General features: G+C 42.1%; 1 protein-coding gene across 1 annotated transcript in view; it reads left to right on the top strand.

Moving 5' to 3' along the window:
* Positions 1-14,753: 14,753 nt before the first annotated feature.
* Positions 14,754-16,437, top strand: part of ARHGAP32 (Rho GTPase activating protein 32) — a 264,621-nt gene continuing 262,937 nt past the window's right edge. The window contains 1 exon segment of the mRNA XM_043501046.1: positions 14,754-14,883. Coding sequence (XP_043356981.1) covers positions 14,762-14,883 — 122 coding nt within the window. The 5' untranslated portion in view covers positions 14,754-14,761.

The following is a 16,437-nucleotide window of genomic DNA, read 5'->3' as shown; positions in this document are numbered from 1 at the left end:
GTGTGTGTGTGTGGTATTTTTGAGAGGGATTATCAATGCTTCGGCACCGGTGAGGCCATACCTGAAGTTGTGTCCAGTTTTGGTCGCCCCACTACAGAAGGAATGTGGACAAATTGGAGAGAGTCCAGTCCTTATTGGGGAAAGCCCCTGGTTATATTTGAGACCTGCTTGAGCCCTGGTTGTCACTCTGTATTTAAACCAGTACTTCTAGGTCTCGGTTCTGCCCATGGTGCATTGGCACATGCAGTATCTCATAAAATTAACTCCTATGCTGGTGCACGAGTGACTTTGCAGGATTCACAGTGATGTGCTTTGCTTATAGGACAGAATCCTCAGAATCTTATTAACAAAAATCTCAGGGAACCATCTGATAAATATTTCTTAATAGCTGTTTGTGCTTAATCTGAAGCATTCTGGACAAGCGTGTGTGATGGTAAGGAAGACAGTTTTGCATTAATAAGGACCTTGGCTACATGACTTAATTTTCAGTGGGGAGTAATGTATATTTTATTTGTCTATAAAGTGTCTTAGATTCAAAGCACTGGCTACGGGTGGTCCCAAGTGAGAACAAGATACCAATTTTTGGGGGAAAAAAAAAAAAAGATGAGCTTTGCTTCACTAGGAGTAACAGTGTTTGGGAGAGGAAAACACAAGTTTTGAAATGATGAAGTACGTCCTAGAGATGGAAAGAAGAATTTGAGGCTCGGGGAGGGAGAGAGAGAGAGGTAGATATTTAGGAATGGGAATGAACAGTAAAATAATAGTGAGATGAAAGGTATAAACAGGAGAGTAGAGAGTAGTAAGAATTATGGCATGAAATGAAAGAGTGAGAATTTTAAAAAGGAAGTGCTGTTGGGTAGGAATCCAGTAAGGTGTATAGCAAAGAGAAGGAAGTTGTGAACAGTAAGGCAAAATGAAGATCAGATGGGCTGCCTGGTTTGTGTCAACTGAAGTGGCTGAAGATGAGATTTTTGAACTCCAGCATAGGTAGATATTGCAGCAGGGTGGGGTTTTGTTTTCTTTTGTGGGTGAAGATTTAGCTGCTCATCCTGCAGTTGGATCCATACATAATCCAACTGAAATCAGTGATGCCTCACACAGGCACAAGGGTCCACCTTCGCAGATCCAATTGCAGGCTCAGGGCCTTAGTTCATATAAGCTCTTCGGGGCAGGGTCTTTTGTCCTTTTTTAAATTGACGTTATTTAACATCTGGGACTCACCATGCAATGTTATGGCACTATATAAATGGTGGTGGTGGTTGCTGCTATTTATTATGTATTTTATTTGTTTTATCATAGTCATGGACCTGGATCCTATTGTGATTATATCATCGTTAATACTAATTAAAGATTTTTAATGTATTGAAATGAGGGAACTTTTGGATCCATGAGATATTTTAGACGATAGTCTCCACGAGACTGAGCATTGAATATAGAGGCAAGACATGTAGAATAGTTTTATTCGTAATGGCTAAAATTTATTTCAGTGGGTCAAATGTTGGAGTCCTAGTTGGTTAATGTATGAACAATAATAGCATTTTGCTGGTGTCTGTGTGCCAGAAAAAACGAAAACTAAAAAACCAACCAACCAACCCTCAAACACCTGAATATCTGGGTGAATGTTGCATTATAATCACATGGGAGCTGCCTCATCATGGGATATTGCTGTCCCAAGTGTGAGAGATGGGAGGGGTCAAGGGGAATGCGCTAAAAATGATTTGAGCCATACCTGAAGCTGAACCTGCGCAGGACAGAGGTAATTCTGGTGGGCAGAGAAAATAACACTGAAGAGTTTGCATCCACGGTGCACTCTCCTTTTGGCTGAAGGTTACACACTCACATTAGTCAGTTGAGTCTTTCGTTTAAGAATGCCCCTGGATTCCTCACTGACATGAAGCTCTCTCACAGCAGTGTCTGAGTAATGCTTTCTACTGTCTTCAGGTGGTCAGAAGACTCCATCTCATCCTGGCGGATGCTAATTTGGCCTCAGTTATATATGCCTTTGTCGACTCCCATCTGGACTACAGCGATACAGTATACCTGGGCTTAAAGCCCTTTGTCCTTAGGAAATGCCACTTGATACAGGATGCTGTAGTGTCGCCTCAGCAACACGAGCGGTTGCAAATGAATCACACTTGTCCTCCACTCTACACGGGCTTCCTGTAGACTATCAAGTCAAATTGAAGGTTTCAGCCCTTTTCTTCAGGGTGCTCAATGATCTGGACCAAGCACATATAAATGATCTCATCTCCAGGGTGAGAACCCTGGTTGACAGCTCCACTCCTCTGCCACAATGGAACTTTGTAATCTAAGGGTAAAGTTCGTCTGTGCAGGAGACAGAACCTTCTTGGGAGCTGGTGCAAGATTCTGGAATAAACTCCCACAAGAACTAAGGATCATCACAAACCTGACCATCTTCCATGCCATGGGGCACTTCTCCAACCTGCCTTCACCGGTATAAACACAAAGCAGCGTGTATGTTAAAAAACAAAACTAAAAAAAAACCCCAATTTTCCCTGAAAAACAAAACCCTACCCAAGCAAAACCCTTACACCACACATAGAATTCTCCTTCTGGGGAAAGGATGAGAGAGAGAGAGAGAACAAACCACATGTGACAGATGTTAGTCATGTCACTTAATGTACTACTGGAAGGTGCTTAGATACTACAGTGGTGAAAACTAGTATAAGAACCTGTATAGAATAGAATGGCACAGCATGGGCTCTATTAGGTGTTCTTCAGCGCCACTGAAACTGCAGTGTGCAGTTCCCTGGTATTCACATGCCAGAATGCACAATGCTTCTGAAACCCTAGTGGCAGAAGTGCTCTCTCTGGGGCATGCATACTGGGGAAGCTGTAGAGAGCCCTTGGGATGATCAGCGTTGTGAGACAGAGCAGAGGGCCTGCTGAGTTCAGCCCTCCTTTCCCCTGGTTTCAGTTGCCCTCCTCTACTGCTTCTTACTGTTCAGCTCCCCCTCTGGTTCCAGACACCATTCAACTCCACCCCACCCCACTGCTAGCCTTGCCCCAGTTCTAGATTTCCCTCTGCCACCTCCTTCCAGCCTTCTCTCCACCCCACTCCCATCCGTTTCCCAACCTCTACGCACAATTATTGATCGAAGATTGAATTAGGCCATTGGTGCCCATTTCTGGCCATCAATGGTATAAAACCGAGATTAGAAAAATTACCTGCAAAATAGCAACACTGCCATGTTTCCCCCCGGCCCTGAAAGCCACACACTTAATTTACATTGGCACACAGAGAAACCAGTTCTGCTCTCCCTTTCCTTTGTACTTCATTCTTTGGAGGGCATCTTGTTGCTGCCGCAGCAGCTGCCTGACAACCTTCCCCTCCTCCCCACTCTTTTCTTCACCACCTGTTCCTGAGGGCTGAGGGGAGGTGGCTGCTGCCTGACCCTGGCTCTCCCGTCTATCTAGAGAGAGGAAAAAACTAGCAGCACTTTGGGGTCTCTGCTTCCACATCTCACTATCCTTTCTAGGAAAGGGTTGTCTTCTCCTCTCAGCCCTCTAGCGGATCTTAAATCTTTTTCTTACTCACGGCAAGTGGGTTTTTCAAGCCTTGGTAGAAAGATTTTGAAGAAAAGCCAGTGTAAGGAACAAAATACTCCTCATTTTTAAAGTCGAAGATCCATTTCTGGTCATCTGATTGCTTGGTGTTTAGATCTGAAGCAAAGCTGCATTATTACTATGATAACACAGAATTGTCATTGTGCTAATTAGAGAGACTTGTATGAGGCAAATGTATTTCAAACTTACACTCCGTTTTTGCTCCCTGTTATGTAGGATAAAGAAAGATGAATCCTTGTCTTCAGTTCCCTAGAGGGCAGGTGGCTGAGACATTTTATAGTACTAAGCAGGTGGATACCACAGACGCTCCTTGAACACAGTATTACAAAATATACAAGTATAGACCTGTACCAAATGGCTGCTTATTCAGACTGCGTTGCTGGGAGAGAAAAGTCGTGTGGAAATAATATAATTAGTCATCTAGTTAGTGTCTACTTTGCAAGGCTTGGTCTCTCTTTGCCCTGGAATAATGTTTCAACAGCAAAATGTTACAGTAGCTGTTTCTTCAAAGCCCCACTGGTGGTTGTGGCAGGGAAAAGTGTCCTCTTCCTTTAACAATTTAAGTCAAATGCCTGGTGTAGGATCAGTAACTGAACTGGCTACCTGCTAACTCTACTTCCATGTGCTGGTTTTAGTCCAGCTAAACTAGATATTTGTTGTTTTAGCTGCTTGTTATATTTTTGGGAAGTATGGTTTTTAACATATATTCTTTCACTTGTGGCCAGATTGTGGCTGCACAGCTGCTTTCAGCTTTGCAGTGCTGCAGAGGCCGGGCATCTCAGTGGAAGCTCTCACAAGCTGTATGCCTCAGGCAAGCATGATGCCTCTAAGACTGCAGCTGTTGCTACAACCATTGTAAGGATTTACAATACAGTGCTGTCTGGTTGAGAGGGACCCGACCTCCTGGCCAGTTAGGGGTGATAAGTGTGACCCCACACTTACTCTGCCCACCTAGAGGAGAGGCATTTGTGTGTCTAGCACAGCGTTTCTCAAATGTGGCCATCAGGGGCTTTTCTTATAACCACAGCCTCCTGGATGGTGATTGTGGGGGGGAGGCGCAAAGTGCAGACCCTTCCCTAGGGCATTGGTTGGGCCCTGCTTCCCTCTGGAGGAGCAGGCAGGAGGTGTGAGTTCTCCACTTTCTGAGGGACAGTGTGGTTGGGCTTCTGCCCTGGGGTGGCAGGTGGCAGGAGGCAGGCTCCAGCCACGTGGCTTCAGGCTCCATTCCCTGGCTGTGCAATGGCGGGCTCTGGCTCAGAGCTCACCTCCCCCCCGCCCCATCACTCCTGGCCTCTGCTGCCTTCCCCATTGGCCCTGGCCCCCTCTGTCTCCGTACCTAGCGCCCCATCCTGGGCTTAATTTGTACCCGGGCTTGCCGGGGCTGAGTAAGTCTGCTGTGAAAAGTGATATTTGTATGTTTGTTAATATCACTTTTCACAGCAGACTTAATAGCTAGCAAGTTTTTTTTTTAAAAAAACCAAAAAAAGCAAAAGAAACTAGAAGAAAAAAGACAAGAACGTGCAAAGCACCTTATTTGTGTTTCTGTTCTGTTTAGGTCCAGTAAAGAATAGAGACAACTGGAGATTATATTTATATTGAGTCTGCAAAAAAAAAAACAACAACAAAAAATAAAAAAACCCTACATAAATATATTACAATGATTTGGATGTGTGTATGTGTAATTTTTCCCCCCTAAAGCTAATTAAGTATTTTAGGAAAAATGTCAGAGCGGCCATCAGCGAGAGTTGGTGGCTAAACTCTGAGGCCACTGAAAAATTTGTTGCGAGAACTCTCTAGTACCAGCTAGATTTGTGAACCCTTTTGTCCTTTTTGGGCCTCAGCCTTACAATGGTGCTGTGTGTGCTTCTTGTGGAGTCAGGCCCCACGAGTGCAAGGGTGAGGGGGAGCCTGCTGCTGTCCTTCATTACACATTCATTTCTCCATCATGCACCCAAGCAGGGTTAAGCATATTTGGTCCTAAGTGTTTAGAAGGGTTGGTGGGTTTATTTACCTACCTTTTTATTTAGATTTATTAATGGCTTCTTTTGTTTTTTCAACAAATCTGTGAGACATCAGTAAGTTTGCTTATTGTATCATAGAGGTGATTGAGACTATACCAGGAGATCTACCGAGGGGATACTTGTCTTGGTGGAGTAAAAATAGAGAGTGGGAAATGGCTTTTGAAGGTGATTAATTGCTGAGGTGAGTGATGATGGCAAAAGCCGAATGCTCTGTGCATCGTTCTTATTATATGCCAAGATGGGAGAAGATCCAGAAATTCAAACCTTCTTTTGAAGAGAGCTGAAAGCTTCATGCTGCTGCTTGCTCAACATTTCCATTGTTTTTGGGCTGGGGGTGTAGCTTATATGAATTATTGAAGGTTGGGGCTAAAATGTAATCATCCAAAGGAGTGGCTGGCATGGTAACAAAGTGAGGTGGTTGGACTCAGTCCGTGTCAATCAGAATTTCAGTGTAGCTTGTCAGAGGATAACTTTTTTTCTCTCCCTGTAATGCCAGTAGCTGAAATCCTTCCATTGTCATGTTTTAGGGGGCATGAGAGACTGAACAGACCATGAAAGACTATGTGCTTTTAGCATGGTTCGAAATAGGTAAAATGTGCTGTTATGTACTCTCATAAGAGAGGTATTTTGTACCTCTGTCACCTGTTGGCGGTGAAATTTCCTTTGATGTTCTAGACTACTAAATAGATTTTCTTGGAAATATTTAGTTTACATTTGTTCTAGCTGGCCAATTTATTGTCATGTTTTCTGAAACTGTTCCCGTGTACATTAAATTATGGCAAAGCTAAAATCGAAATTGGAATGTGGAATCAGAGAAAGCTCTACTTAAAACATTTTTTAATATTCTACTCTGAAATTTGAAATATTTTCCCATTAAATTTGGTTTGCTTTTGGTATCAAAAGCAGTCTTACATTATCTTGCCAGGCATAAATTATTAATTACAATCCATTTTTAATTTCATGAAAAATTATGCAAAGAGCAAAGCAGGAAGCTTGTCTTTCAGCATTCTGCTCATTTGTTGCCTAGATAATCTCAGTGGTTGCTCGAGGTTAAATTTAAAATCTGGCAGTCTAGCTCTGGGTTTGTATCTTTTTAAATGGAGCAAGATTTAAACTCATGGAAATTATCTAAGGAGAGTGGATGTATTGACAAAGATGACCAATGCTGTTCAAGATTGATAGTCCCATTCTTCATGAAGATGACAGGTGCTGTTTTTAAGAATTAATTCTGTTTGTGATAGGAGCCCTGGTTCAGCCCCCCTCCCTCCCCCCCACAGTTATTGAAGTGGTATAAAGATGAATCGATATGGAACTCGGGGAACTATCGTTGTTGGGAGATACAAACCCGGAAGCTGGGTATGAGTGGGACTGCCAGAAAACCGCTTTCTGGGTTGGAGACGAGTTCTTACATTTGATGCTTTCTCCCCCTCAGGATTAAAAGATAAATGGTTTCCCAATCTGTTGCTAATTTAACAGCAAGTCACTGCCTGCAGTTAATTACATAATTCTGATCCTTTCTTGAGTTTCACATAATACAATTAAATATGCCCTTGGAATGTAGCGCAGTGGTGTGGTCAGCGTTAATATTGTAAATACTTAGCTCTTGATGGTGCTTTTCATCCATAGATCTCAAAGTGCATGACAAAGGAAGTCAATATTTTTTTTTAGAGATGGGAAACTGTGGTACACAGAGTGTCAAGTGACTTTCCCAGAGTCACCCAGCAGATTCATGGCAGTTAAGAATAAAAACCAAGTCTCCTGAGTCACAGTTCAGTGCTGTAGCTGCTGCTTCATGCTGCCTCCCAACAAATCACAATTTGGGATACTTCTTTGAAGCCTCCAAGGGCAAAAAGATTAGCTTTGTTTTGCCACCATGGTAATTATTTCAGCACAAATGTAGGTGAAAAACAGTTGGCCTGCAGTCAAGGCTTTGTCTGTATGGAAAAATTACCCATTGCAATGGGGATAGCTACACCAGTGCAGAACGTAGTTTAACTTCACGAATACATAAAGGCAGACAGAATTCAGGAATTGGAGTTTGCAACCTGGCTTTCCCCGAAATGTGTTGCAGACCAGTCTTATTGTCATACTCTGTCCTCCTAGCATGAAAAGGGACATTAAAGTATAATCTTGTATGCTGTATGGTATGTTGAATGGCCAGATGCTACCATTATGGAATTTCAGACTGCCATGTAATTGGAATCTCTTCTCAATGTGTGTGCTCGTGTTAGTTGACAAGAGCCCCTGGTGGTGTCTTTGCAAGGATATGTTTGCTAAAAGTTCTGTGACTGCTACCAGCACAGTTTAAACTCTACTAGTCAGAGGTTCAGAGATTTTAAAGCAAGAAGGGACGGTTGTGATAATCTAGTCTGACATCCTGCATAACGCAGGCCATAGGATTTCCCTGAATTTAATTCCTGTTCGAACTAGAGCATAAATTTTAGAAGAACATCCATTCTTGATTTAAAAACTGCCAGCGATGGAGAATCCATCGCAAGTCTTGGTAAATTTTTCCAATAGTTAGTTACCCTCAATTACAAATTAGCATAATATTTGTAGTCTGAATTTGTCTAGCTTCAACTTCCAGCCATTAGATTTTGTTATACCTTTATTTGGTAGATTGAAAAGTCCTTTATCATCAAATGTTTGTTCCTCAAGTAGCTACTTCTAGACCATGGTCACATCACCTCTGTTAAATTAAACAGCTTGGGATCCTGGAGTCTATCATTATGAGGCATGTTTTCCAATCCTTTAATTATTTGTGGCTCTTCTCTGAATCATCTCCAGCTTATCAATATCCTTCTTGAACTGTGGACAGCGGAACTGGGCACAGATTTCGTATAGTGGTTGTACCAGTTCCAGATGCAGAGATAATGTAATCTCCCTGTTCCAACGTGATATTCCCTGTTCATACATCCAAGGATTGCATTAGCCCTTTTGGCCACAGATTTGCACTGGGAGCTCATGTTCAGATGATTAGCCACTATGACCCCCAAGTCTTTTTCTGGATCACCCCTGTTCAGGCTAGGGTCCCTGTCACCCTGTAACTATGGCTTGCATTGTTTGTTCCTAGATGTATAACTTTATATTTGGCCATATTAAAACACACATTGTTGGCTTGTGCCCAGTTTGCCAGAAGAACACTCTATCAGTGACCTGTCCTCTTCATTGTTGGCCAGTCCCTTACGCTTTGTGTCATCTGTAAACTTTATCAGTGTTGATTTTGTTTTCTAATTTAGGTCATCGATAAAAGTGCTGCGTGTTATAGACCAGGAACCGATCTCTGTGGAACCTCAATAAAAACGCACGCATTTGATGATGATTCCCCATTTACAGTTACGTTTTGAGATCTGTCAGCTAGCTTGTTTTCAAGCCATTTCATGTCTCCCATGTTAATTTGTTTCTGCTTTCCCAATCAAAATGTTGTGTGGTACTATGTCAAACGCCTCATAGAAGTCTAAGTATATTACATCAACAGTATTGCCTGGAATGACCAAATTTGTCATCTTATCAGAAAAAGATATCAAGTTAATTTGACAGGATTTATTTTCCATAAGCCTATATTGATTGGCAATAAATATACTCCTCTTCTTGAATTCTTTAATAGTCAGTCCCAGACTGGTCATTCTGTTGTTTTGCCTGGGATCGATGTCAGGGTGATGGGCCTATAATTCCCAGATCAGCCCATTTCCCCTTTTAAAATATTGGCACAAATTAGCTTTCTTCCTGTCTTCTGGAACTTCCCCAGTCTTCCCAGTGATACTGAAAATCAAAATGAATGGTTCAGAGAGTTCCTTGGACAGCTCTTTTAAAACTCTCAAATTCAGGTTATCTGGACCTGCTGATTTAAAAATGTAATGATGCAAATGCTGATATAGATTGGCTTTGGCTGACATTTTAAGCACTGGCCTCTAACCTTGTATAGTGTCTTCACAATATGGTGCCTAAAACGCTAGCAGCTACTGACATCTTGTCTGTAGTTGCAACACTATCATCAGGGGACCTTAACCTATGGTAGCAACAGTGGGGAGTTCTAATAACAATGGATTTTGGACAGAGGTATTTGAGTACCTGCTGGCTGTTACTATAACTTATCACTTCATAAAATACACGTTAGTTTTCTTTGCTTAGTAATATTGTTATTCATCAGTTTTGAATTGGAAATTGTAGCTGGTTTGACAAGGTGGGTTTAGTTTCACTGCTGTGAGTTCCTCTGTAATCCTTTACTAAAAAACCCCTGTCCTGCAGCTACTTTGAGGTGCAGAAGAGTATTCTCTTCTAGCTTCCAGCATACATTTTTGCTGAATCTCAGATATTTTCACCTCATTCTCATTGTACTCTGACTGATAGGGCACTAGATTCTGACCTAGGACAGTGGATCCCAAACTTTTTACTAAGGACATTGAAACTGCATTTTGCCTTTTTTCTGTGATCCACACAGTGTCCAAATTTTTGGGGCTGGGGTGCGTGTTGTAAAAATCATAGGCAAGAGTCCTTCTCCTTGCCCCAGTGAAGGGGCACCTGCATCAGCCACTCCAAGCAGCACCCTCCACCCTGGCACTGGAACCCAGTGCTGAGAGGGAGGTGCCAGAAGATGGGGTGTTGGAGAGCAACCCCACCCCACACTCATCCTGCAGCCACAGGACAGAAGCTGGGCACTGGGTCTGACTCCCCAGTCTGGGTGTTGAAACCTGGCACATGGGATTGCAGTGCCACTTGGGTTTATCTCAGATACACCTCTCAGGGGGATGGCTGGGCCAAGTGTGAATGAGTGGTGTTGCGACCTAGTGTGTGGAGTCACAGCGCCACTCAGGTTTGGCCAGGCTTGCTTTCCAACCATCCCCCCTCTGTACTGGGCCTGTGACCCATCTACAACCTTCCCATAACCCACTGTTTGGGAAACACTTACTGAGGAGACTTGGATTCCATTTCTGGCTCTGTCACGACTTGCTGTGTGACTCTGGGCAAATCTCGTCACCTTTGCTGTATGCCTTTTCTCCCTCCCAGCCATTGTCCATCTTGTCTAATTAGGTTGCAAGTGCTTTGGGGCAAAAACTCTTCTTCTTAAAGGGTTTGCACAGTGTTTAGCACAATGGGGTCCTAATCTTATCTGAGGTCTCTAGGTGATACCATCATAGAAACAAGGAACTTTTTTCCCCTTTCTGCAGTAGCGACATGTACATTACAATACGTACAAGCTGCCAGAGGATCCTAGCTTTCTGAATACTGATAAGTAGGTCCTTAATATATATTCCTCACCTAAGAGGTAGCTAAGCAACAGATGGGATTTGTGTGAACGTTCTAAAGTTCATTAGAATATTTAATAATTTCTTAAAGAATCCATTTTTGAAAACTTGAAACCTGGCTCCCCCACCACACCCCAAAAGAGATCACTCATCACCTTCTTATCTCATCCCATACAATCTGTGAAACCATTTATCCTACATCTTCAGCTGAGCTTGGTGAGGCATTTCTGTGTTTGGATGTAATGCAATCACTTCTAAATACTACGTCACATCCATTCTAAAATTTCAGGGAATGCTCTAGGGCTCAATGTGAAGAATCCTATTCATTTGGGGAAAATTGGAATACCAGAAGGGAGAAAATGGGGCCACATGGACGGAACCCCCTTCAAGCACCTCTGTAGTTGTCTGTAGATCAAAGAACTGGCTGATGGCCCCAAGTAATGCTTTCCAGTGTAACAATACTCCCTATCTCATCTCTGCCCATCCTCCCAGTGGACTTTAACATGTTGACACACGGGATGACTTATCTCCTGGACAGAACGAAGGTAAATAATAATGGTGAAGGACTGTGGGGCACACAGCACCTCTAGCTTGAGGGTGGTGGGGGTGGGGGGTTGCAGAGAGTCCCTGAAATAGAAGGGGATGGTAGGGGGCACATAGAGGGAGCATGTGGGGGATGCAAGGAGCCCTGATTTGTGCAATGAAACAACGAAGTGTGTAGCTCCCTAGTCTAGGACTCTTATTTGCATTTACATCACATGTCCGTTTTTTTCCTTTCCTATGCATCCTTTGTTTCTCCAGTGGAGTCGGGATTAGCCTATCCCACTTGTGCATACTTGTTTTGGTGAGCAAAGATACATTTGTATTGGTCAGACTCTGGAAGAAAGGGCCCTAAGAACAATAATCAGGCTCTCTAGGCATTGAACCAGTCTAACCTGTTTCATTGTTTTTCCCTGCAGCTGTTCACCTCTACCAAACCTTGCCAATCGACTAGCCTCCATTCTTCCTGCAACCTATTGAACTAATGTTTAAGAAGACCATGCTTAGGTATTAGAATTATTAAAGAAATATATTGCTATTCATTTACACAACACTTTGCAAACATCAGTCAATCTTGCTAATCTTTACAACTGAGTGTAATGCTTATTTCCACTAACAGTCCTGTTGAAATGGTTGCAGTTGGACTATACTCTGTGATCAGATCTATGATCAGTAATAAGTATTTTCAGACCATCAGATTCATAAATAAGACTTATTTCCTTCCCCAAAGAGCCTAGAATGGAAGGGCTTGGTCCTGCAAAAAAATAAATAAATTGTAAGGACTGCTCATGTGAGTATAGTTACTTGTCTTTGTGGCATTAGGGTTCTTAGATCTAAATAATTACTCTTCTTACACAGTAGTTTCACTTGGCTCCCAAGTACTGTGATGGCGGTTGTATTAAAATGCCTAGATGAATAATGAGCACCAGTGCCCCCCCCAGCCCGTACACTGAAGCAACCCTGAATTTATTTTTTCTGATACTGGGTCTGGTGAGGATGACTTTGATTGGCTTGTAATGTAGGGGAAAAATGATTAATAGTTCCTTATGACTGACGGTTATTTTGCAACTCTGGTTAACCATGTTTTGAGGTTCTCTTCATTTTGGTGTGCTGTGGCAACAAAAAGGTGATACAACTTACAAGAAAGGGCCCAGGAATGTCCATGGAAGTAGCTGCGAGCAGCATGAGGATTCAGAGGTGCCTGTTTATGAGCGTTCTAGCAGTATTCATTACTTGGCTCATACTCTGCGCGGGCTTTTCATTGCAAGATTTGATCTCCTTCCATGTTGTCCTGTAGTTGACTTTGAAGTTTAATCTGTATTTAAATCGGTGAGATTCCAAGAAGCCATTCAAACAGCTTGTTTGGAACAGACTGGGGATGCTGTAGTTTCTTTGGTTTCCAGCTAATAATTTAAGGGGCACCTGTGGTGTTAGATTATCTTCTTGTCTTTTTATGAATTTTAGCTGTCTGTAGAAAGGGTGAAAAAAATATAGAGGGTGAAATCCTGGCTCCATTGAAGGCAATGGTCAAACTCCCGTTTTATCCAGAGTATCTTCTCAGTCATTTCTAAATTGCATAATCCAGGAATGCGTAGGCTCCCACAGGGATGTTTGGAGGGCTTTTAATCCACGGTGGTGATAGGTGTGTGTGTGTGTGTGTGTGTTTGTTTTTTTGTTTGGTCTGTATATCCCTCATCTTTCTAAACTTCCGATGACTATCATGGAGTCCAGTGACCCTTGGGGCACCTCTGTGATTAAAATACTGCCAAATAAAATCACGTTACCTCTTCTAGAAGACTCTGGGGCATATTTTGGTAGAGTTTTCAAAGCAGCAGTAGAATTTAAAAAAGATGCCTGATTTTTGTTCCATTGGACCATTGTGGAGAGCAAATTTTAGGGTTAATCAAGTGTTTTGCAACATGCAAGGAGCTGGGTGCTATATGATTGGACCTATTTCATTCTCTATTCAAATGAAATATTCTGATGCATGCCAGGTGTTATAATTCAGATATCATGGGAGATGATGCTCTCTGAGCACTCTGGTGGCTTTGCTTACCTGACGTATGTTGTTAGCGCCTTCCTTAGGGCCAGTTTCTGTCACAGGGATGTTTTGTCACTGTCATTGTTCACATTGAGTAACATTGTACTCACTGTCTGAACAGTTCTGTCACTGTTCACATTGAGTAACATCGTACACTGAGAGTAATCCCATTGAAATCAATGGGGCTAGTCACCAAGTGTTAATTGGCATGAGTAAGAAAGGCAGAATGTAGCCCTTAGATTGTAAACTTTGCTTGGAAGAGGACATGTCTTTGTATGTGGTGTGTATAGCCCTGGCACAATCAACATTTGCTCCTGATTGGACCTTCTTGTTGCTGTTGCAATGTAAACACTGAATATTCGTTAAAGTAATGGCTTTCAGTTTTGACCCAGGGTCTCAGCTGATGATGGTAATAATGCAAGCAATTCACAGGGGTGTGGATTTTTCACAACCTCGAGCGATTTGATTATACCGATATATTTGTACTGTAGAGCTGTCCTCAGTTCTAGTCAATAAATAGACCATGCTGCCTCTTATATATATTTAATCGCCTGTTAGAAGATCACTTTCCCATAGATGAATGGTCTGTCGTCACTCTTTTGAGTGGATTTGCACGTTAGGCTCTAAATTAAATTGATGTTTGCGTCCTACTTTATGGTTCAGTGTTAAATTAATAAATGTAACAAAACTTTGCTTGTCCACAGTTCCTTAAATTTAGGACGTCAAAGTACTTTACCAGTGTCAATGAATGAAGCCTCAGAGGAAGCAAGTAAATATCCCCAAAACAGAATGGCAGAGAAGTTATGTCAGTATGTGGCAGAGCTGGGAATAAAAGCTAAATTTCATACCTTTTAGTCCTAGTTGGCCATTTTCTGCAAAATTATTAAAAATTATTTAGGAATCAGAATGTCCAACCCAGGTGAGCACATCCCTGCCTGGGTGCTACATGGCACAGAAACTGTCTCTTAGCCTTCCTGCTTCGGCTTGGAAAGGGTTACAGCTGGAAATGCCTGTGTCAGCCTCAGCAAAACATGAATTGGTATTAGTGAGCAAAGAAAGAATGGGAACCCAGGCTTGCAAGCTGCTTTGTACTTCTCATTGCTGATTTTTCCTTCTGATGTTTTCGGAGGTGCGTGCACACAACTGACATTTCTGAGCCCGCCTGAGGTGGAAAGCAGTCTGTATGTACTGTATCATTAAAGAAGGGGTGTGGGGTCGGGTGGGGAAACAACCTCAGTTTTTAGCCCTTTCTTTCTGCCTCCTCCGCGTTCTCCTTCTCTCACTGCCTTTAGCCAGCTGCTCCTGCAGAGTGAGCGTGTGTGTGCATGCGTGCGCGCAACATGGAAGGAGGGACTGGAGCTGCTGCTGCTGCTTTTACCAATATCTGTACAGCTGCTTCCATTGCAGGGACGCTAGGAACTGGAAGCAATCTTGATGAATCTGAAAGGTCAGTACTAGCAATAAATCACGCACAGATATATGCTCCTGAAAGAAGATTTTTTTTAATCCTCCTCTCATAAAAAGAATATTAGGCAGATATTTTAGCTGCTGCAAGGAACAGAATCATTTCACGCTGTCTTAGCCAACAATGTCTAATAAAAAATTAGAGCATGACAGTGTTTTTTTAAAAAGCGAGCATGTCATTACCACTTAGACAATGCAAGTTCCTTTAAAAATACAGAGAGAGAGTCTAAATTTAAGACTATCCAGAATTTAAGTTATAGGATATTGGTATGGAAGAAGGGTAAACTATGTCATGCAGTCAGATTTTTATTATAGATTATACTAGCATATAAAACGTAGTCGGGTATAATAATTTGGTATTTCTTCATCCCTCACCCTTTATATGATAGTCTCTTCTGAAGCTTTTTCCAGTAAAATTGGTATGAAATGTAGGAATTAGTGTAATTGAAACTTGCATTTATTTAATCTAAAAATAAAATGTTTTGTGTGATGCTGTCTTAAATAGGGTAAAATACATAATCCTTTCTGTGACTGTATTAAAAGAGCAATAGTGGTTGGTGTTCTCAGTGTACTTTTAATGCTTTTCTTGGTTAACTAACTGCCTTTGCCACTGTACTATTTTAGAAACCCAGCTTTGGAGGTCCAGGTTATCATGTAGTTAAAATTCTTGTGGAATGAGGCAGAGCTGATGATCTTCAGGGCGAATCTTCTCCTTCACCCTTGGCTTTATACAGTGGCTGATATGAAATAAGCCTATTGCTGTTCCAGTCCAATTGGGTTTTTGTATTTCTGGGCTAAGAGCACATAAATATTTTTTTGCTGAGAAAGAGGGGTGGAAAGGCAGTTTTATTTAAAATTTGCCTTCTCTGGCATGGCTGTCGCTTCCTACCTGGTTTGCAGATTGTTTTGCAAAACCAAAAGTTATTTACGAACATAGCTCCAGGAAGCAGAAGACTCGGACTCTCCTATTTCAATGTATGATGCATATAAATAAAGTTTAGCTATTTTATGCTGACTCCACCCACTTGGGTTTACACAGCCGTAGGGGTGCAGTGGATAATTCCTACTAGCATTGCAAAGGAACCCAAATAAATCCAGATTTCTTTGAATTTGTTTTCTCATAGGGCCCCCTCCCCACCCCCCCGTGAGAACTCTTAATGTAGTCTCCATACAGTATTTGAACCATCCAGGAACTAAAATACCATGAGAAGATTGGATGTTGTATAACGTTGGCTCCATTATAGGCTCCCTTATTCACTTATATAGAAAAGCCTGGCAAAAACCTAAACACAAATACCAGAGATAAAAATACTGGAACCCCCACATTTCCTAATTTCCATTGGCCGTGTAATAATAAATATGCAGTACTTTACATATTCCAGGTTGCTGTGCCCACACCAATGTGCAGGGTTTTGTGATAGGAACATCATGGGATTTTCTTGTTTCATGTTAATTCCTTAGGATATGCACGTGTTAGGTGCATAGTTTTGTGTACTAAATGAGGCAGCAATTGTTTGCAAGCAGATAACAGTGTTAC

Source organism: Dermochelys coriacea, chromosome 22 (assembly GCF_009764565.3).
Source record: "Dermochelys coriacea isolate rDerCor1 chromosome 22, rDerCor1.pri.v4, whole genome shotgun sequence".
NCBI classification, from domain to species: Eukaryota; Metazoa; Chordata; order Testudines; family Dermochelyidae; genus Dermochelys; species Dermochelys coriacea.
The sequence above is the reverse complement of the archived record's forward strand: the minus strand, read 5'-3'. Positions and strand labels throughout refer to the sequence as shown.